Source organism: Sycon ciliatum, chromosome 4 (assembly GCF_964019385.1).
Source record: "Sycon ciliatum chromosome 4, ocSycCili1.1, whole genome shotgun sequence".
Lineage (NCBI taxonomy): Eukaryota > Metazoa > Porifera > Calcarea > Leucosolenida > Sycettidae > Sycon > Sycon ciliatum.
In genome coordinates this window covers 5,116,380-5,139,212 of record NC_088646.1, presented here as the reverse complement: position 1 = coordinate 5,139,212, position 22,833 = coordinate 5,116,380, and the positions used below count along the sequence as shown (strand labels likewise).

Sequence of the window (22,833 nt, the reverse complement as noted above, 5' to 3'; positions counted from 1 at the left end):
TTCACTTTTGCTTCTGTTGAGGCTCAGACTCAGACTAGAATCGCAGATTAGGCAGTTTACCCTGGGGAAGCATCCTGGTTTGACTGTAAATTTTAGAAGAATTCATCGGTGTGACTCATCGCACTGCACCAAAAATGACGCAATGAAGGAATTCCGCCGAGCGGGCTTCCATACAGGGACTGATCAGGAGTTGCACACTCTTGGGGGTTATGAACTCTTGATGATATTTTCATACATTTTCCAGGCGTGCATGTTTTGTTTGCATGACTCCATATGACGTCACGTAGATCTACTCTGCAGATCTGCATGCGTCACAGAGGCAAATGTTTGAGTGTTGTTGTCAGGTTGTTTCGAAAAGTGATTTCTGGGAGATGATGTGGAAATAGTGCAGTGTCGAAGTCCCTCCAGATTCTAGTCCGTTCCCTTATTGTGAGGAGTGGGCTAACTGTGCTTCCCACGTATATCGTCCAAGATGGCCGAGGCAGGCGCCAGTGAGAGTGATGCTGCTAGTGCTTCTGCAAGCGGTGCGACGTTGCCCTTTGATCCCAGCGCCAAGCCAGCTAAGAGCATCCTGAAGACCTCAAGGAGGTAATTTTGGACTTGGTGTTTATCGATACACTAACGTACTATGCTCTGTTGATCACGAACATAATTATGCAGTTTACGAACATCCAATTTCCACTGGAAGTTCATGATTGAGCTTTGGACAATCTTATTATGGTATTACTAATATACATTGTACATCATTACATGTACATGACTGTACTGGCATGTAGCACTGTGTCAGTACATGTACATCATTACATGTACATGTACTGACATGAGCACTGTATCATTGAGACAACCAGTTCTCCTTCGTATGAGGAGCCACACGAATGTGACAGGAAGTACAGGAAGTACTGTCCAGAAATATTGCAGGAAGTAGCCATGCGCTGACCAGCGACTTGTGTGTACAATGCGTGATTTTGTTGGGCCTTCACCAGTACACGCCTTCAGAGTATGGCTCGGGGTTGGTGGAGTAATGCTCTGAATCTAAAACTAAAGAGCATGGAGAATCACTGAAAATTGAAGGAAATGAATCCACATGGGACTAGTGGTACCAAGAGTACATAACCCCCCAGAGTGTGCAACTCCCACATACCCTGTTGTCCCGACAGAATTTCAAGTTGACGTCATTATTTATGACGCAATGCTCCTTGCAGCAGTGATTTACAACATGTGTACGGGTGTCAACGCATCACACGTTTTTCTTTGCAATAATTTGTACAGGATCGATCGGCTTCGGTCAACCACAGGTTCCGGATTCGTCTGATAATCCGTGTACAGTGCGCATTGCATCATCAAAATGACGTCAACTTGAAATTCTGTCGGGACAGCACCCATAGTGGAGTTGCACACTCTGGGGGATTATGTACTCTTGGTGGTACTGTAAGACCAGATATATATAACATCAATTAAAGTTAACGATCTCCGGATTTTTGTGGGTTAGCAAGGCGAAATTCTAACGAATTCTCTCTCAAAACCGGCTAATGACTGTACAATCATGTACATATCCTTTTGCACATAAGGGGTCGTCCGTAATTATCGAACTTTTTTCACGAAACGAAATAATTTCGTTATGGGGTGGGAGGGGGTTGACCAAATTCGTTTCAGAAAACTTCGATACATGTACATGGCCATAGGAGCAGTGACACACTTGCGACTTTTGTTGTATATGCATGTATATGTCAGCAATTTTTACGTTCCGAGGGGGAGGGAGGGAGGGGTTGGATCTAAACTAAAATAATTCGTTTGGTGAAAAAAGTTCGATATTTACGGACGGCCCCTAACGACATCAAATGTTAACGATTCTTTCAATTTCGTTAACTTGTTAGAATTAAATGTTCGTTAACATTACTGGTCTTACAGTATGGCATTGATCACACCTGCCGGCTTTCCACCTACATGTATGAAGCTAGTTACCGTAGTGTATTCATCACAATAAGGTGCGTGCACTGCTGTACACGATACATGGATTATGGTTGTAGTCGGGAACACTGTCAGTTCTCGACGCAGTGTGTCCTCCGCCTTGTTACCTGCTGTTATCCTCCAAATACATGCCAGTACAGTGTGGGAGTGCATGCATGTGTTCAGGTGGATGATGGAACTGTGCATGATTCAGCACAGCAAATTCAACCTTTTGCATGCTCTTGATCGCGTTATTAATTATACTGCACTGCATAGTCTTGATCTAATTCCCACCACTGCTATAAAAACAGGTGTCAAGCAAGTTAGCAACACAGTGTATGTGTGTGTGGGGGGGGGGGGGGGCATCAACGGTAACGGTTCGGCATGCAGTTGATTTCTTTTGCATTTCCATTCCAATCTGGAACCTGTGCCATTGCTTCTTCCGGCCTTCAGGAGTTCCAAGCCCCTGCAATGGGATGAGATGAATATCCTCATGACGGAGCACCCGCCGGACAAAGATTATGGCCATATGAAAATAGATGAGCCTCCCACGCCCTACAATCGTGAATATGAAGATGAGGACATGGAAGCTGGTGGAAGTGGCAATCCTGTGGAGGAACCACTCGATGGTGCTGCACTCGAAAAGTAAGAAAACATGAAGGCATTACTAGGTAATATTCAAGCATGTTTTCTTTTGTGCATGGGTATACATTCATGTAATCATACCGTAAATAAGTACGTATTTACTTTCGAATTTAGTGACCACACCCGTACTAACTTTCGGGCGGGTACTGACTTTCGGGCATGAACTAACTTTCGGGCCTGACTTGTGTGTAGTGGAAAGGACATTTTTTATGTAGATGTACATGCTACATGCTGCATGTGCGCACCGTACCGGTACTTACTTCGGGTAGTATGTTTATCGGGCTTGACTTGACTTCAGCAGACAGAGCCAAAAGAATGAAGGGGGTATTCCTTTCGGGCAGGTACTTATTTACGGACTTTTACGGTAGTTAGGAGATGAATGGGCTATTAAACCTTGGGTATGAATGGGGCACTTACTCTGCGGACATTAGTGTAGGCGTGTTGCAGGGAAATGTGTAAACTTATTACAGCATGGTAAGATTGCCTTGTCTTTTCTGTTGCCGCTCTTGCATCACTAGACTTGTGGAAGCACGGGCAAAGGAAGAAGACGGCACTTGGGAATCCAGACAGAAGAGTACTGAGGACGACGAAGACGAAGACGATGACCTCACACCGGAAGCTAAAGGTACATGTACACATCGACTTCTTGTGGAAGATGGGTTTTTTCCATGGTTGTAGAAGTATTCTGGAAAAGGGAACATGTGGTGCTTGCCCAAACTCTATTCCATTCAGTTCGGTCAGTCACCCAGAGATCTGCTGATGAGACGTAAAGATTTCGAATGGGTTAGCTGCCCTGAAATTGAGTAAAAAATTGAGTGTGCATTACGATAAAGAGCATCAGGATCCATTTGTACCGTATGCATGGGAACTTACTTACGGTAATCCAGGTCTGATTTCGGGGATGAGGGGGGGGGGGGGGGCATGGCTCAGCAATACAACCCCAGTGCGGCTTGTTTGGGCTTTGACTCTCTCTCTCTCTCTCTCTCTCTCTCTCTCTCTCTCTCTCTCTCTCTCTCTCTCCTGCTTTGTCTTTCTCTCTCCCCGTTCTTTCTCTCTTTGCAGCTAAAAAGAAAGCCTTCACGGCCAAGAGAAAGCAGCACTATAATGAGTTTGAGATGGTAAAGCGAATGAGAGAGAAGCGGCAAGCTGGCAGGAAATCCAGCGATGATGAGGAAGAGTAAATAGCTTTGATTCTATATTGGTAAGTTGCAATTGTCTATGTAGTAAGAAATTGATAGACTCTGTACAACTTTATTTTTCGAGAGACAAATCAACCGACAGCCAGTCTATCCAATTTCTGTTAACGTATTCGGTGGGAAGTAGGCCCGTGTTATGTGTATATCTTATGTAAGTAGTTATGTGGTATAATTATACCTGTGCTTAGTGTTCTTGGTGTTTGTCTTTGATCTCTCTCTCTCTCTCTCTCTCTCATATCTGTGTGTCTCTTTTTGTTGTGGCTGCAGTTATGACATGCAACTGTGTTATCAAACCTCCCATAACCTCTGTGAGTTTTCAAGGCCTAGTACATTGTGCTTCTGGACCAGGGTCTTTGCCTGCACGAACTCGAATCTTGTTTTATCAGAGCCATTATGTTACTCCTCTATGCTTGCTGTGATATTTTTGAATGTTGTTGTTGTTCAAATCTTTATTCTCACGATAGCCGTTGTTGTTGTTGTTGTTGTTGTTGTTTTTGTTGTTAGGCAGCCATTACTTGGCCTGCTGGCTGGCTTTGGTCTCCTTTATAGTATTTTTATATTACTTTTTAGATGGACTGTTTGTAGAGGAGATATTGTTTGTCTAGTTTGTCTTTTCTTTTCTGTGTCTTAGCTGACCTTGAATGCTATGCACTGCCACATCGCAGTGCTTGCTTTGCTGTTCATTACTGCTGTGCGTTGTTTATTTTAGGTGTTAGTAGTCGTCATTGACCTTGCTCTGACTACCAATTACAATATTTATGAGCATTTTCTCCTTGTGGTATAGTGATGGTGTGTGTCTAGTTAAGGGCAGTTACAGTAGGCTGTGCTACCTACTTGAGTGCAATGTATTTGTAGTCCTGTCGGACTGGGTGCAGTCGAACCTCGTTCTACGACCACCTCAGACCAGTCACCACTGTGGAAATGGGATACTTTTAGTTCAGTCCGGTAGGTGGTCGGACTTCTAAGGTTCCACTGTGGAAGCAGAACTCGTGCAGAAAGCACATATAGACGTAGGTCAGTCTGTGCACTGGTTGTCATTTAGATCTACACCTAACGGGTAATCGGACAAGAAACATCGTCTAAACTACAAATAAACACCCGGTTGAATATTGTGCAGATGCATATGTGGATGTTTTTGTTCTATATTCTGCCATGGCTTTGGTCCCATCTGACTGGCTTTGACAGCCGCAGGCTTGTTGGAAAGCTCTTGGAGGGAGGATTATGATGAACCTAAACTCACCAAGAGGGTACAGTTCTGTTGTCCCATGAAAAGTATACAGGAAACACAGTGTGTTATGTCATAATGTGATGTCCGTGTGTGAGTAGACCAGGCTGAATAGTGGCGGTCAATTCTTCAGCCTTGCAAGCTGTTGAATGGTGCAATCCCAGCACAAGCTGCTATGGCTTCTGCTGTAGCATCGCTATCATCGCCTCCGGCGATGGGCGTCCAATGGTGAGTGTGTGTGTGTGTGTGTGTGTGTGTGTGTGTGTGTGTGTGTGTGTGTGTGTGCGTGAGAGAGAGAGCACGCACACACACTACTGACAATTTTTTTCTGCCTGGCCGTGACTGAGGCAGGGTTACGGCACCATGAAAAAGGTGAACAGTAGTCAATACAATAACTGGTAGGGAGACTCCCTGGCCTTGATAATGGTACTACATGTACAAGTTTTTTTGTAATACCGTAGTATTGCATGCTAGAGATCATCTCATCTACAACTACTTGAACTACATGTACAATTACACACACACACACACACACACACACACACACACACACACACACACACACACACACACACACACACAAGTAGAGCCTGGAAAATGTTCAAAAAATGCGATACTCTGGTTGTTCGATGACGTCAATTTTGTCGGAGAACATATTCACCGGTCACTGAAATAAAAGTCTAAAAAGAAAGTAAACGCGGGGATTTTAGTTCAAGAAGAGACAAGAATAGCCACGCGTCGTTCGCTCTGGCGAAGGCTAGGTTAGCTGTTGCGTGGCTTACTATTCTACGATGCATCGCAGACCCGATCGAAATCAAACAGTACTGTAGACCTACTACGTCTTGTTCTAAACGAAACCCAGTTCCTCTTCCTGATCCCCGCCTATTTCCTTTGAAATGACAGGTGCAAAACGATCGCTACGTAGTATGGACTCGTAGACTAGTGCTACTCCCATCAGTCTCTTGATCTCTGGAAGTTGTTGTTAAAATGTAAGTGATATCCGGCTTGGGAAGGTTGTTACTTCGTCGAGAGTCCATGAAACAGTCATAAGGATTAAGCCAGGGTCATGCGGGATTCTTGTCCAGATCTTATTGATTTTGTATTGCACGTGTGTTTGACACAGCCATGATGATTACACATGTACAAGACTGTGTACATGTTTGTTGAATTGAATTAATATTTAATCTCAGATGCCGGTCCAAACCAGTGAGTAGTACAATACGGTGCTCTACTATTCCCTGGTCCGAACACTGATATAAACAATGCTAGTGCTATGCAAGTGAAATCCGACACCATCGGAATGCAGCAAATCCGTATTCAGCGTCAGTGCAGTGTCAGTGCCCACTGAAATGCGGAAACGTGTGTGCCGGGCGAATTTGGATTGCGTTTCGTGAACTCTGTTGTATCATACTATGCCCATATGCAGTGAAATGCATGTACAGTCGTCGCCAAAAACATCCGGCCAATGCTATCCTTCCTGTATGGTACATGGCATGACATCAAGAGTATATAACCCCCGGGGGATATACTCTTGATGTCATGTACTGCCACTACTACACTAGTAGTAGTACACTGCATATGCAATGACTACTAGTATGTCCCTGCATACAGTCTGTGCAGTGCTGGTACAGTAAATGCATGATGGATGCTACCATGCCACCATGAAGCACCGCCGTCAATGCGTACCATACCACTGTATCAATGGTATTGGCATTGGCCGGATTTGTTTGGCGACTACATCAGGTAGATGTAGTTCAGTATATAGTATCCTATGTATAGCATACCGGCCGAGCTGGTCAAATACGGAGGCCCTGCACTTGCAGAATGCCTGAGCAGCATTTTCAACGATGTATTCACTCAGCACAGCCAAGCGTCCCTTGGAGATGGTGTACTAATCGCTCTGCATAAGCCAGGTAAACCCAAAGGCCCCATGAACAATTTGCGTCCGATAACATTGCTGACTACTGCCAGAAAAATCTTGTCCCTCATCACACTTAGCCGGATCAGAGCTGACGTAGAGCGATATATATCTCCATCGCAAGCCGGGTTCCGTCAAAACAGATCAACCGCAGACATTGTGTTTTGCAAACGGATCCTGGCATCAATTGTTGAACGCTTCAACGCTACCATCTACGTGCTAGGGCTGGACCTGAGCAAGGCTTTTGACACAATAAACCGCACAAAGCTGCTTGATGTCATGGAGCAAGAGAAAATTGGAGACGCGGACGGTTTACGACTGGTTAGGTACCTGCTATCTGGCACGGCGCTGACAGTTCGCGTGAACGAAGCACAGTCCGCACCTTTTGAGACAGCTCGGGGGGTCCCCCAGGGCGATGGTTTGTCACCGGTACTGTTCACGGTTTATTTGGAAGCAGCCCTACGAATGGTACGTGACCGACTGCCAGCCCGACCATCAGCAGACAACATTCTACCTGAAGAAACAGCTTACGCCGATGACGTAGACTTCATCTCCACATCAAAATCATTCCTTACCAGCGCCCTACCCGTCATCGCAGGCGTCTTCTCCGAATGGGGTCTTACCGTCAATACCAGTAAGACTGAGTGGATCCGTATTTACCTGGAACCCACTTTGGGAGATGCCACCTCTACAACATCTAGAAAGGTCGGCACAACTCGTGGTAAAGAAGCTTGGCGACAGGTGAAGACACTCGGCTCGCTATACGGCTCCGGGGAGGACGTAACGCGCCGTATTGGCTTGGCCGCAAGAGCATTTGGAGACACTCTGAAGTTATGGTTCAAACACAACCTGCTTTCTACACCCATCAAAATTCGTTTATACAACACTTTCGTTCTACCAATCTTGACCTACAACCTTGCTTGCCATGGCCTGTCCCGTGCACAAGAAAAGCGCCTAGATGTGTTTCATAGGAAACAGCTGCGGTGTACCCTTGGAATTACCTACCCAGATGTCATCTCGAATGCAGATTTATATGCTGTTACTGGCCAGTGCTCTGTATCTGAAATGGCCAAGCGGGACAGGTGGAAGCTATTAGGACATATATTACGCCAGCCAAGTGACATCCCTGCGAATGTTGCTCTCACTGCTTTCTGTACATATGCTACCAGTCAGCCCTTTCGAATAGGTGCACCCCGCTCTTGCCTCACCACAAGTCTCCAGCGAGACGTCCGCCTCACACCTATCTGCATTTTTAAGCCCAGCTGCCTTCGTGATCTCGGCACCTATGCCCGCGACAGAAAACAATGGAGTAACATCTGCTCAGCCATTTAGTCTAGTACTGCTCTTCTTAAATTTGACCTTATTACAAGACTTCTTTTCTTTTTCATTTCGTTCTCCCACTCTCACACACACATGCTCACGGTTAATTCTGCCGTCGTGAGTCCCATTCGGGACGGATACGAGAATAATAATAATAATAATAAGTATTCTATGCGGGGATGTGAAACTATTTTTGAGGACCCTTCGTATACTGCTCCAGTTATTCGACATCGGATTCAGAGTCACATCCGCTATAACATACAGGTCCTTGTGGACCTTGGAGGTGCATTATACACATACCTGTTGTGAAGTTTTCACTGCGGCACAATGAAACATGATTTTACTGCACCACAAGTAGTCTAAACCGTTCTTCACCATGTGGTGCGGCTCCGCCCGTCACGCACCGCATATGCAAAGTTCCACACTCTTCAAGTGGACAGGAGATACATTATAGTTTTTCTGTGTGGAAGACCGGGTCATATTGGCAGTGAAAAATCTTGAATCTTGCCATACCGATCATAATTCATTTTCACCATTGTCACCATTGTTGTCTTACATCGTCATGCTGTTCTCTATGTACACTAGAGCTGATTTCAACACGATGGCAAACGAAAAGGTGTGGGTGGCTATCATCACCATATCGGTAGTCATCTCTCTTGCTACCCTGGTCACTGTGCCTGTCCTGCGGGAACGCAGGAATAGCGACATACAAGATTATGGAACACAACAGGTCAGCTGTAGGTGCTATCTGTATGTTTGTCTTGCCGGTGCCATGCGTCGCCTGTTTGTCTTGCCAATATCCGTTTTAGCGCACCCCTGCCTCACGTCTTCCCATCTAAAGTTGTTAGAGCAAAGGAAATCTGTCTGAATGAATACTGTATGCATGCATGGGGCTAGGTGGTGCGTGGACTAACAGGACCGGCGGGAGCAGTTTTCGATGGGTCCGGCCTAACCCTAGCCTTTCATACTTTGTGTATGATCTGAGGGTACTGTAAGATCACTAACATTAGCGAACATTTAATTCTAACAGAACGAATTGAAAAATCTTTAAAAATTGAAGTCGTTATGTGCAAAACGGTATCTACATGTGCGATCATCTGCCGGTTTTAGCGGACAGATTTCGTGAGCATTTCACTTCGCGAATGAACACAAATCCGGGGATCGCTATAAACTTTAACTGACGTTAAAATAGCTGGTCTTACAGTATACACATGACGTCGTCAGCAATAAACACACGGTGCCGGGCCAATAGGTTGGTCCGGCCAGGGCGTGACCAACCGGATTGGTTCCGCTGGGCCTGACTAGTTATATTTGTTTGTTTTTCATTTGCATGCAGTACGCTATTCTAATTGATGCCGGCTCCAGTGGCTCACGGCTGAGTGTGTTCACGTGGGATAGGAATACAAGGTTGTTGAAGGGATCTGGTGTCATCAGCCAAGTTGGCGAGAGTTGCAGCAATTCTTGTAAGTCCCTTTACCATGCACATATACTTGTGATTTCTCTCTCTTTTCCCGTCTGCACACCCTACTCACACTCACTTGCACTTCTCCAGCCGTGGTTGCCAGATGATCGTCATCATGATGCCACCCATGTGCGTTCATGTACTTCAAAATCTGGCATATGTTAACTTCCCTAGGTTCGCAGAACACACACACACAATATTACTAGATGATCTTTTCTATATTGCAATGGTCCCTGTGACATATTTGTTTACACCTATGACCTCATTTTTGTCACTATGGGCCTTGTATGTTGTCTGATCCGTGTGCTTGCTTGTGTGTGTGTGTGTGTGTGTGTGTGTGTGTGTGTGTGTGTGTGTGTGTGTATGTGCATGTGCGTGTGTGTATGTGGTTTACTTATGTAGCAGCTCGTGGCATATCTGAATATGCAATACCGGCAGATGCTGCGCAGTCTCTAGTTGGATGCTTGAACGAGGCAATAGAAATAGTGCCATCAACTCATCATCACTTGACACCGCTGTACCTAGCTGCCACAGCCGGGATGAGATTGTTACAGTATGTCAGGGTTAGACCCGGGGATCACCACAAGTTTGTAGTAGCCGTTTGTAACATCTATGGATGGTTTTTTTGCTGCTTTCATTTAGGAGATCCCTGCTAGGCATTGGCCTTTGGGAATCTTTTTCAAAAATTCAAACAAACCCTGAAACCCAGTTGCTAGTTTTCTTGGAGACAGAAATTAAATCATACTGAAGAAAACAAGAAGTTAGTTTCAGGCTCCTCACACTCAATGGTGCGGTTCAGGATTCTCCACCTCGCCTTCAGCCTACCGAAGGCGCACTCAACTTGATTCCTGGCACTTCTCAGCTTGTTGTTGAAGCCAATCTCCGGGTCCGTTGCCTCGGTAGAGCACTCATTGAGGACACATGGCATAAGCGAGTATGCTGGATCAGCAAGCAAGACTGGCGGTACCTTGGTGCCGGCTACGAGCAGTTCGCGAGCAATATTGGGTTGTTGTCGCACAACCTGACTGTATAATTATCTCGTTACCTTGGTGGATTGTTAGTCATAACTCATAACTTATCATGAGGTCATTTTCTCTTATAATAACATAGGACATATATTATGTCCTTTTCTTTGCTATAAATTAATCCTTGGCTCTCCATCTGAGTCCATCTATGCATGTATATGTCAACATTTGTTTTACGTTCTGAGGGAGCGGGAGGGAGGTGTTAGGCCGAAACTGTATTGCTTCCAAGCATTTCTTGGTGTTTCGGATTATGTCTGGCTGGTGAAAGATACAGGCGTGCCGTTTGTGTACTCGAATGTGTGTTTCTAGGGAGAAAAATGCCACCCAGGCTGATGCAATCTTGGATGCAATTTTGGACTTGTTCGACGCCTACCCTTTTCAGCAGGATGACACCGATGAAAAGCATGCACGGATCATCACTGGCGTGGAAGAAGGTCTCTTTGGCTGGATCACTGTCAATTACCTCCTGGGACTAATTGATCCAGATAAGGTATGCACAGCACACTGTTCACTAGAACTACTCTTTTCACTCAGTGATGCACTCAGTGAAGTCAGTGAAGGATCAGCGCCTTGATCCATAGAGGGTGGTGGCGGTGTTCCTACGGATGCGGAAAACTCGGCCTCCAGACGAGTCTGACGCGAACCGTAAATTTGTTCAGTGATGTTTTGCTGGACAATGACTTTTTGTTTTGTTATGGCCTCTAAGGGGTGTAGGTAGGGTTTTCTTGGCACCAGATCCACGGTGACCTTCGTCATTGTGTTAGACATTTAGAATTTCACTTGCCCATGCGAGGAGGCAGTAATGCTCGGTGCGGCTCAACTTGTCAGAGCAGGGAAAAACCACTGGTGTATGGTGTCCTCGAGACACTTTGTTGAATTTGGCTGAGAGTTGAACAGATTATGATCGGTTGATTTTGCACGTGTGTGCCTGGGTTGGGTTGCATTCGCATGCGTGTATGTCTCTACTCCATCTACTTTCTGAAGCGTGTGACTTTCTACCAGGTCACTCTGTACCCTTTTTAAACACTTTCCCAAGTCTTTTTTCCCTCAACCTGGCTCTGGATGCACCCCGTGCTATTTTCTGCGGTCGTGGCCAGACTTCTGCCCCCCCCCCCCATCCCCCTCCACTCACATATTCCCTTTCTCTGTTCGGCATGCTTTTTCATTGCTCGTGCCTGTGCTTTCTTAGAATCCCGAGCCGGTGAGAACTGCTGGCGCCCTGGACCTGGGAGGTGCATCAACTCAGATCTCGTTTGTTCCCTATAACGGCAGCAATGGAGAGTTTGAGAATTCCTCGCTGTTCTATTCCAACGTAACAGCGTACGACCGTAGCTACGTGGCCTACTCTCACAGCTTTCTTTGCTATGGTCTGAACGAGGCACGGCGTCGCTACCAGGGCAATCTTGTGCAGGTGAGAGTGAGAAAGGAAGGCTTATTCTTTCTTCACACAAACTTTAGCTTCAGGAAGCAGAATTCACAATGTAGATGTTTTCAGTTCCAAAGTGCAGCTGATCATTGCAACTTAGGTGTTGTGGGCATGTACAGTTGTGGGCATGTGTGTTTGTGAGCTGGGTACTACCACTTATTATAACTGTGTTGTTGACATAGGCCTGTGACATAATGATGTAGGAATGGGTGGTTGTGTACATCAATGCCGTGATCGATCCTATCAAAACAGCCCATGACTGGTTCTGGTTATCCTGGCTGGTGCAGAATGTGCACGCACAAGTACCCATTGATCTTTAGAGAGCTCTTAGTCTCACGTGATCAAGGCCCCCCCCCCCCCCCCCCGGACTAGTTGTACATGTACAGTGTGTGTATGTGACTAATTTTTGTCTGTGTCCTCTTGGTTTGGCCAGCATTGTAGAGTTCAGTATATTGTCCCCTCAGCAAGTGTCACCAGTTTATAGTTATTCTTTAGTTGTGGGTGTTGAAAATGAGTTTTATATCAATCATTAGCTAGTCTCCTTTTGCGATAGGTTTGTGTGTGTGTGTGTGCGTGCGCATGTGTGTGTGTGTGTGTGCGTGTGTGCGTGTGTGCGTGTGTGTGTGTGTGTGTGTGTGTGTGTGTGTGTGTGTGTGTGCGCGTGCATACATGGATGCATGCATGGGTGTATACACACACTCCCTTCCATTCATCTGGCAGGTGGCTAACTACAGCTCGGTGGTAGAGGATCCGTGTGGTCTGCGCGGTGATGTGGTGAACGTGACCGGTGAATTTCTCTGGCTACCACCATGTAGCAGCGGCCATGAAGCCATCACAGCATGGGGTGATATCCTACACAAACCAGACCTAAGCAGATTGGCTAAGAGTGCCTATGACAGGGTGAACATGCTCGGTGCTGCAGAGGACGCTAACTTCCAGCTGCTAGGAACCGGAAACAGCAGTGAGTGCCGTCGACTGGTTGACCAGATGTTTGACAACACCGAGTGCACCTACCCATCCTGTTCTTTTAACGGGGCGTATCAGCCAAGCCTGGCTGACAACGACTTCATTGTAAGCTGGTGTATTCATGTGTACTAGTAACTGCTTGTGATATCCATGTACATGTCTTGTGTTGACGTCACTAAGACGTCACTAGGACTCTGCATGCACACAGGCCAACCTGTGCTTCCTTGCCCTTTCCTTGTTGTTCTGTCTTCCGAGTCCTTGAAGTGACTTCCTCGTTGTTGGCTTTTGTGAATAGAATTATACATACCGGTAACATCCTTGTCTCAGTCTGGGTTGTAATAATTGGCGACGAAGATAAAAGTATTAGACGATGGCCATGGCCTCCAGTTTCTGCCAGATGGAGCCATTTGACGGCCAGAACTTCTCCGATTATTTGGATCGTCTCGAGTGTTATTTTGCCGCAAATAGAATCGGAGTGGCAGCTACCACCGATGCAGACGACGTCACTGCTGCAGGAAAGGTCAAAACGGCTGCCCTGATTGCGCTGATGGGTAAAGCTACCTACTCGACGCTGAAAGACTTGTGCTTTCCTGACAAGCCAACGTCTAAAACGTTCGATGAGATAGCCGATCTCCTCAAGAAACACTTCCAACCGAAGCTGAGTTTAGTGGCGGAAAGCTATCGTTTCCATCAGTGCCGGCAAGGAACGGAATCTGTCACGGAATTTGCAAATCGCCTGAAGAGACTGGCGTCCACTTGCGAATTCGACTCCCACTTGGATCGCGCACTGAAGGACCAGTTCGTGCAAGGGCTACGAGGCCAATCCATCACGAAGAAACTGCTGACTATGGCGAACGACAAGAAATTTGCTGATTTCTTAGCCACGGCAACTTCGGAGGAACTCGCTGATGCGCGGGCTGCAGAGCTGACATCGGCCTCAAGGACTACAGACGTCCACAGTCTTCGGTCCGCGCCATCATCGCTGAAGTCGCGTTCGTACAACGACAGGCCTCCCAAAGCTGGCCGCAAGTGCACTGGCTGCGGCGGACAATGGCACGAGAGACGAGAGAGCTGCCCTGCCTGGGGAAAGTCGTGTAATTTCTGCCACAAGCAGGGCCATTTCGCATCTGTGTGCAGAGCCAAGGACAAGGTACACTTTGTGCACAATCCAGCGCCGGACGCGGGGGAATCAGACTCGGCAGTAAACAGTGAGGAGTATTGTCCGGAACTGCACCACACCGTGTGTATCAGCCATGTAAGCAGTACTGTCGACCCGTATGTCTGCACTGTTCGCATCGGCCGCACCCCAATGGTATTCGAGATCGACACCGGGGCTGCAGTTACTGTGATTAACGAACGGCATTACCATGATTTGGCTTCCAAGGAACAGTTGACGCTGGAAACTGACGACTTACCCAGTCTACGTACGTATGCCGGCAAGATCATCCCAACGGTAGGCCGCGTGAGAAGCGAAACCAGCCACGGAGGACGCAAGGCTGAGCTGGTCTATTATGTGGTCAAAGGCACTGGACCCAATCTGCTAGGTCGGGACGCATTGGAGAAACTGAGGCTCAACTGGAACCAAGTTTTCAACGTCACTGGTGACATGCCGAAGAATATCCTGGACAAGCATCCGGAACTATTCAAGTCTGGCCTGGGCACTTGGCGACATGGCAGTGTCAAGCTGGCAGTGGACCGTAACGTGAGGCCACGATTTCTGAAGGCACGGTCGGTTCCCTATTCACTCAAGTCGGCAGTGGAGAAGGAGCTGGACCGGCTGGTGAAAGAGAACATTATTCACCCCGTGCAGAGTACCGATTGGGCTGCACCGATTGTGCCAGTGCTAAAGAACAATGGCCAGATACGCATCTGTGGCGACTACAAGTGTACCATTAATCAAGCATCCAAGACAGACAAGTATCCGTTACCCAACATAGAAGACTTATATGTGAAACTGAATAAAGGATGCTGCTTCACGAAGTTAGATCTCAGCCAGGCCTATCAGCAGCTACCGTTAGACGAACAGTCTCAGCTTCTCACGGCTATCAACACAAGCAAAGGCCTATTTGTGTATAATCGCTTGCCTTTTGGAGTGTCCTCTGCACCTGGTATCTTTCAGCGCACCATGGAGCAGCTGTTGGCCGACATTCCAATGGTCGTAGTGTACCTGGACGACATCCTCATATCTGGCGCAACACGAGAGGAACACGACCTCCATGTCAAAATGGTCTTGGAGCGTCTTGAATCGGCTGGTCTGCGCTTGAACCGGGACAAGTGTGTGTTTGGCCGTTCATCTGTCACTTTCCTCGGCCACATCATTGATTCAACCGGAATAACGCCGACAGCTGAGAAAGTGCAAGATGTGCTGGACGCCAAGGCACCGACTAACGTATCGCAGCTCAGAAGCTACTTGGGTTTGATTAACTATTATCACAAGTTTGTACGGAACTTAAGTACTGTGTTGAAACCCCTGTACGAATTGCTCTCTAAGAAGCAGTGGCGGTGGTCTGACTGTGAACAGTCTGCTTTTGAGAAAAGCAAAGCCATGCTACTAGAAGCACCATGCCGTGTACATTACGACCCGAAGATGCCAATTGTCGTCAGTTGTGATGCGTCACCGTATGGTATTGGTGCCGTTCTCTCACACATCACTGCGGACGGAGACGAGCATCCAGTCGTGTTTGCATCGAGAACATTGTCCTCAGCGGAACAGAAATATGCACAGATCGAGAAAGAAGGCCTGGCTATGGTGTTCGCCGTCAAGCGCTTTCATAAGTATTTATTTGGCCGCTCCTTTGTGCTGCAGACTGACCACAAGCCTCTACTTGGTCTATTTCAGGAAGATCGTCCGATTCCGCCGATGGCCAGTGGTCGCATCCAACGCTGGGCCCTACTACTAGCAAGCTACGACTACCAGCTTCAGTTCAAGTCGGGCAGCAACAATGGTAATGCTGATGGACTCAGTCGGCTACCATCACCCTCATCGGTACCAGAAGTCCCAACACCAGCCGAAATTGTTCTGTCGATGTCTGTCCTGGAGAACACTCCGGTCACATCCACCACCATTGCTCAATGGACGAGCAAAGATCCGGTGCTGTCACTTGTCCTCAAGTACGTCCAAGAAGGTTGGCCGGACAACATCCCCGTGGATTATCAAGCGTATTCCCGTCGTCGTAATGAGCTTTCAGTAATAAGTGGCTGTCTTTTGCTGGGCTCACGTGTTATTATTCCACCAAGAGGCCGTGAGACGCTCCTGGAAGAATTACATGAAGGTCACCCGGGCATAACCCGGATGAAAGCCCTCACCCGCAGCTACATCTGGTGGCCATCTATTGACGACGAGATAGAGCTCAAGGTCAAGAGCTGCCAACCGTGCCAAGCCATTCAGAAGTCACCAGCCCTTCAGCCGCTACATCCCTGGGAATGGCCAGGTAAACCATGGGTGCGTCTGCATGTCGACTACGCAGGTCCAGTTGAAGGCAAGATGCTCCTGGTTATCGTTGACAGTTTCAGTAAGTTTATTGAAGTCCACCCGGTATCGTCTGCAACCTCGGCTTCAACTATTGCCAAGCTCCGTCAGACATTTGCAACGCACGGACTGCCGCTTCAACTTGTTTCCGACAATGGCTCAGTATTCACCAGCGACGAATTTCAACGATTCTGTTCTGCTAATGGTATCAAGCATACCCGGTCATCTCCGTACCACCCAGCCAGCAACGGTCTAGCTGAGCGTGCCGTACAAACCGTCAAGAATGCGCTGAAGAAGTCTGTTGGTGATTCTGATTTGGAATCCCGTCTGTATCGGTTCCTGTTTCAGTATCGCCTTACACCACAATCAACTACTGGTCAATCTCCATTCCAACTCATGATGGGCCATAAGCCTCGGTCCCGTCTTGACCTCACATTTCCGGACACTTCTAAGAAGGTTTTCAGCCGACAGCAAGCAGCCGTAGACCGCCGCCCGGCTCACTCGTCGTCCTTCTGCTGTGGCGACCCTGTGTCCTGTGTCAACTTTGCGGGCTCACCTAAATGGATGGATGGAGTTCTTGAAGAGTGTCTAGGCCCAGCCACATTTACGGTGCGCCTACCCGATGGCAGATTGTGGAAACGGCACAGTGACCACATCCGCCCGCGATTGCCGGCCGAGGAGCCACCTGTTGCTGCGCCAGAACAGGCAACAACCGCATATCCAGCTGTCGTTCCATCTGGTCAACCTCTGAGCCATCCAGTGTCGACATCATCTGTGCCGGATTCAGACGCATCCGAACTACAGCCTTCAGTTGATTCTGTACCAACGGCCGTATCTGCCTCACCAGTTCCTCCAGCACAGGAATCAGTCACACTTTCAGAGTCGCAGTCAGCTGGGTCGACTGCTGCTATTCATCCGCGTCGCTCAACTAGAGCTGTTCAGGCGCCCATCCGTTTGGACTTGTAACAGTTCTATCATAGCTACTCACAGTTAGATCTGCTGTCTTATTTCTGTGTTTACAGCTATATTTCGCCATGTTTTGTGTTACTGTTTTTACAGGTGATTTGTTATTTGTTATTGTTTACTTAGTCTTTGTTTCATCTAGGGTTGGAGGGATGTGATATCCATGTACATGTCTTGTGTTGACGTCACTAAGACGTCACTAGGACTCTGCATGCACACAGGCCAACCTGTGCTTCCTTGCCCTTTCCTTGTTGTTCTGTCTTCCGAGTCCTTGAAGTGACTTCCTCGTTGTTGGCTTTTGTGAATAGAATTATACATACCGGTAACATCCTTGTCTCAGTCTGGGTTGTAATACTGCTACTGATGATGATGATTATGTTGTGGAATGAATCATGATGTCCTGGCTAGTCTGCTTGTACTGTGAAGCACTTGTGCTCTTATTCATAAGTTTGAGGGAGTTGAAAACGGGAAAAGTCTGGAAAAAATATTGACTGTCACCACCAGTACCTACGCGAACCAGGGACCCTCGCTTATGGCCAGCGATGGCCTACCACTAAGCTATGGTGTAGTCATCATGTCATCCCAAAGATTTCTACTCTCTGCTCACTCATCGTGTAGTTTTGAACATGGCGAGGGTTTTAACTCCTGTTTGCTGCGACCACTTTGTGGTGGGTCTGATCTACTCACCTCCCACCGTTTAGGAGCTGCATCTGCGCCTTGATCCAAGAGGGTGGTGGCGTTCCTGCGGATGCGGAAAACTGGGCCTTTGGCCGAGTCTCACGCGAACCGTGATTTTTTTTTTTTTTTTTTTTTGCTGCGGCCCAGTGCGAAACCATCCTATGGACAGGTGGACACATGCTGTACCGGTTCACTTCCACCCAATAAGCTTGATGTGCATGCGTACGCACGTGTGTATGTGTGGGTAGGTGCGTGTGTTGTGTTTCAGTGTCTGCCCCAGAGCCGGGTCAGCGACCCGGTTGGGGGGGGGGGGGGTACTAGTACTTGGACCCGTTTGGAAAAAGAACACCGGGTCACCTGTGACCCGGTTGGGAATACAATACACATGAACATGTACATCAGACAGCCCTAAAATATTTACAACTCCCTGATGTACAAGTCATGCACTAGCCGCACTTGAACGGATCCGGCTCTGACCCGGTTGCAATGGTTGCGCCAGGTGCACGTGTACCCGTTTGGTTTGAAATCCTAGAGCAGACACTGTGTTTATGTGTGTTGTGTTTGTATGTGCTGTGTTTGTTCGTGTTGTGTTCGTGTGTTCTGTGTATGTGTTGGCTGTACTCGTAGGCCTTTGCCGGCTACTTTTACCAGGCTGAGCCAATGAACGTGACCGGCCCCGTGCCACTGGGAAAACTTGTCAACGCCACTGATATGGTGTGTAGGATGACCCTGGAGGAGGTAAGGACGTACTGTGATACATTGCAACATGGGCGTTGACTCTGATTGAGCACTCTATTGGACAGCCTGGAGCCTTTTCTGTTTCTCTGTGATAGTCGGTAACTGTATCTCACTACCTGTGCTAAGATTTATAGTTGCCTAGCTCTCAATGGGTTGCCTAGCTCTCAATGGATTGCCTAGCTCTCAATGGGTTGCCTAGCTCTCAATGGATTGATCTTCTTTCTATCTAAGTCTACTTCGACCGTAAGTGTGAATCAGTGTCGGACCCGGTTGCTGATTAGTGGTGGAGTGTCTGTATTTCAGTGAGTCATGCTAGCTGGGGGTTAGGTTTGGAGATTCTCCGATTGTCCTCGATCAAGTGCAGTACGTTTGGGTAGTTTTATCAGTCCATCAGCTTAGAAATTAATTGGTCGCCTCTCAACAGGAAGTGTGTGTGTGTTGTGTGTGTGTGTGTGTGTGTGTGTGTGTGTGTGTGTTTTTTTTGTTTTTTCTACAAAATCCACATATCTCCAGACACTGGGGTGAATGATGGAGTGTGGTGGTGGGGCCCATTAAGCTCCGCCGACCAGAGGTCTCGGCTTCATAGCTCCATGGACGCACCACACGGTGTGTGTGTGTGTGTGTGTGTGTGTGTGTCTGCGCGCGCATGTGTGTTTAAGTGTGTGTGTGTGTGTGCATGTGTGTGTGTGTGTGTGTGTGTGTGTGTGTGTGTGTGTGTGTGTGTGTGTTGTGTGTGTTTGTGTGTTTGTGTGTGTGGTATATCTAGGTGCTGCAGCTACCCAGTATAAGAGCAGAGTTTGCCAGTCGTTACTGCTTTGCTTTCAAGTATGCAGTGTCACTGCTTACGGACGGCTTTGGCTTCTCTCTAGATGCTGTGATCGACGTCCGTGATGATGTAAGGCCAATTTCTGTTTGTGTGCGTGTGTATAGGCATGCATGTGTTTGCATTTGTTTGTACAGTCATGCATGTGTGCATGTATTTGTGCATGTGTTTGCGTGAGCGCGTGCGTGTGTGCGTGTGTGCATGTGCGTGCATGTGTGTGTACATGTGTGTGCATGTGCATGTACATACGTATCACCGGATGGTTTATGGGAGCATTGCCAACGATCCACATACAAGTACAAATAGTCAGTTCAGTGTGCAGCGTATCTGTATATAGCTACAAGTAAGGCACAACAATGCAATGTGGCTCTGATGAGCGCGATTTCTTCAGAATCATTGTTTTGGGGGATTTAGTACCCAATGAGTGATGCTTTGTTCCTTTTGATAGAGCAACATCAGCCTGGTAAACTCTGTGTTACAATTGGGCATTGGTATAGACAGTTTGTCATTGCATGTGTGTGTTGTGCCATGTACTTTGTGTTGTGTTTTATTCCGTGTGAAACAGATCAATGGCACCGACACAGGCTGGGCACTCGGCTATGTTATCCATGCGTCCAGCGTTGTTCCTGTAGACTTTGGCCCACAGGCCTTCCTGAGCACTACGTCGTATGCGTTCTTGCTGGCAGCGTCCGCGTTGCTGATACTCCTGACCATCCCGTGCGTTGTGCGGGTGTACCGACGGCGGCGTATGGCCAAGGCTGGCTTTGTGCGCATTCCAGGACAGGACCATTCTCAGTACGTGCCTGTGGCATGAACAGAACTGTTGCTCTCTACTTCCCAAGGTCCTTGACCTGCGTATGCTCATTGTCCTGATTTTGACTGACATCTTATCCCATTACAATAGGGTGCTTTACCACCCCCACACCCCACCCCATAAGTCTTCATATTGAAGCGTACTTTGCAATGTGTATAAATTAGGAAGCTGCAACTTATTTTATCAGCAGAGCTAGCTGGCTGGCTGCGTCTGAGCGTTATTACTTGAAGTATGTGTATTGATATTTTAACTGATCTCCTCATTGAGCAGGGGTATGACTTATTTGGTGGCAAGCATGGCTTTTGCTACTGAAATGCCGGTGTCAACTGAGTGAACCAGTATTTTATTAGGCTACAGGTACTCTTCAAAAGCCGTTGTGTTCTTGAGGCAGATATTAGCCTGTTTTCTCTTCGTGTCAGGATCCGTTTGTTACTATTCCACCTCGGATTTTAATGTATCCAGGGTTTGTTTTTATTCTTATTCTTCTGCTTGAGACATTATTATTTTTAACGTAAAGGCTTGGAATTATTATTGCCTTGAGCAGAGATATTACAATAGATAAGTTAATCAGAGTGTTGCTTAGCTGACTTTGTTGTGTTCCTTTGCTACATGTAAGATTTACAGTGGATCCAGTGGTGTTCTATGCCCGCATGCACTAGTTGGGTTGGCTCAGCCTCCAATGCTCAATGAAATTCGATCATGCATGTCAAGTTTATTTTCTGCACCATTTTAGAGAGCCCAGTGTAACTGTGTTTACAGCGCCCGACACCAGCTGGACGTGTGCAATCACATTTCATTGAGCAGCACTGTAGAAGGAAGCTGGGCATTATTATAGAAGCCATGCACATGCAAGTGAAACGCATACATTTTTTTCAATCAAGACTGTACGTGGAAATAAAACTTCTGCTGCCATTGGCTAACTCGTTACCGAGTGGCACATACATCCATGCTCGTCCAAAGCCACCATGTGAAGCAAACGGTTGAAATTTTATTTTAGCCGCCACTACACATCTGAGATGACCCCCAGAAAAGCCGTGCATTGAACTTGATGTACATGTAGTACAGAGAGGGTATGGACAATCGGATGCATGCAAGGCACTGTAATAATTATACTAGAAAATTAGATGTATATACATTGTAATAGTGCTTTTTAATGAATAGAACAAGCCTTTACATTTATATGCAACAAGGCATCGAACAAGTACCTATCTAACAATTACCCACACATGATTCAGCAGTCCACCAGCTTTGCAGTGCTCATAATATGGAAATACGCAAAGCATAGGGCACACAGTAGATGACGAGCAGTAACATCAATACTCCAAGGCAGGTCACAATGGAACAATATCGGCTCACTGTATTCAGGAATATAAGTAATTAGCTGAAAGCAGTCTTACAGCACAACTTCACCTAACTGCGGTCTGATTTGCAAAGAGAAGGCACACATATAGAAAGCAATTTAGGGTGAACGAAATTATGGGAATCTCTTAAAAATTGGAAATGTAAAGTAGAGTGCATAAATTTGCCGGAGTGAAATGTGGAGGGAGGTACATTGCCAGGACATGGTTCGAAAAGTAAAATGTGAATGAAAGAATAATAGCATGGTAGAAAAATGGGAGGAGACGAATGGAGCAGACAGAGGGAAGTCTGGAGGAAGGGAGGGGGGGTCTGAAGCCTGGTGAAGAGGGGGAGGAGCTGAAAGTCGTTCGAAAGTCAGAGCAAGATGTGGGTGGAAGAATCATGAAGAGAGGTGCATCGTCAGTAACATTAATAGACAAGAATAGGAGAAGAGAATTTTAAAAAAGCAGCAGTATGGACAGTCTGGAGGAAAGAAGGGGACCGAGAAGGAAAGGAGTAGAGGGGGGGGGGCACATGACAGGACAGTACAGGACGGGGGAGGGGGGGGGGGGGCACATGGCAGGACAGTACAGGACGGGAGAGGGGAGGGGGGGGAGCACATGGCAGGACAGTACAGGACGGGAGAGGGGAGGGGGCGGGGGAGCACATGGCAGGACAGTACAGGACAGGAGAGGGAGGGGGAGCACATGGCAGGACAGTACAGGACAGGAGAGGGGGGGGGGGGAGAGCACACGACAGGGCAGTACAGGACAGGAGAGAGGACTCGGTACACGAGAGAGGGGATTGATCAATAGGGATGAACACTTGACAAAATTAAAGTATGGCAAAATACCAATGGAGCCCGGCCACACATGGCTTA

At 47.3% G+C, this 22,833-nt stretch overlaps 2 protein-coding genes across 3 annotated transcripts; both read left to right on the top strand.

Annotated features, from left to right (window-relative positions):
• The first annotated feature begins 339 nt into the window (after positions 1 to 339).
• LOC135814062 (protein phosphatase inhibitor 2-like) lies at positions 340 to 4,558 on the top strand. The gene is made up of 5 exons (XM_065327121.1): positions 340 to 588; positions 2,401 to 2,592; positions 3,111 to 3,217; positions 3,655 to 3,793; positions 4,056 to 4,558. The coding sequence occupies exons 1-4, from the start codon at positions 473 to 475 to the stop codon at positions 3,771 to 3,773; spliced, it is 534 nt and encodes a 177-aa protein (XP_065183193.1). The 5' UTR covers positions 340 to 472; the 3' UTR covers positions 3,774 to 3,793; positions 4,056 to 4,558.
• Positions 4,559 to 5,703: 1,145 nt separating this feature from the next.
• On the top strand, positions 5,704 to 21,243 carry LOC135814061 (ectonucleoside triphosphate diphosphohydrolase 1-like). 2 transcript variants are annotated; one of them, XM_065327120.1, is made up of 10 exons: positions 5,704 to 6,002; positions 8,837 to 8,981; positions 9,588 to 9,714; positions 10,119 to 10,266; positions 11,048 to 11,228; positions 11,928 to 12,149; positions 12,885 to 13,235; positions 18,868 to 18,978; positions 19,745 to 19,873; positions 20,367 to 21,243. In XM_065327120.1, the coding sequence occupies exons 2-10, from the start codon at positions 8,853 to 8,855 to the stop codon at positions 20,613 to 20,615; spliced, it is 1,647 nt and encodes a 548-aa protein (XP_065183192.1). In that variant the 5' UTR covers positions 5,704 to 6,002; positions 8,837 to 8,852; the 3' UTR covers positions 20,616 to 21,243. The 2 variants fall into 2 exon arrangements, with proteins under 2 accessions (XP_065183192.1, XP_065183191.1); XM_065327119.1 differs by having other exon boundaries at positions 10,116 to 10,266.
• The last annotated feature ends 1,590 nt before the right edge of the window (positions 21,244 to 22,833 follow it).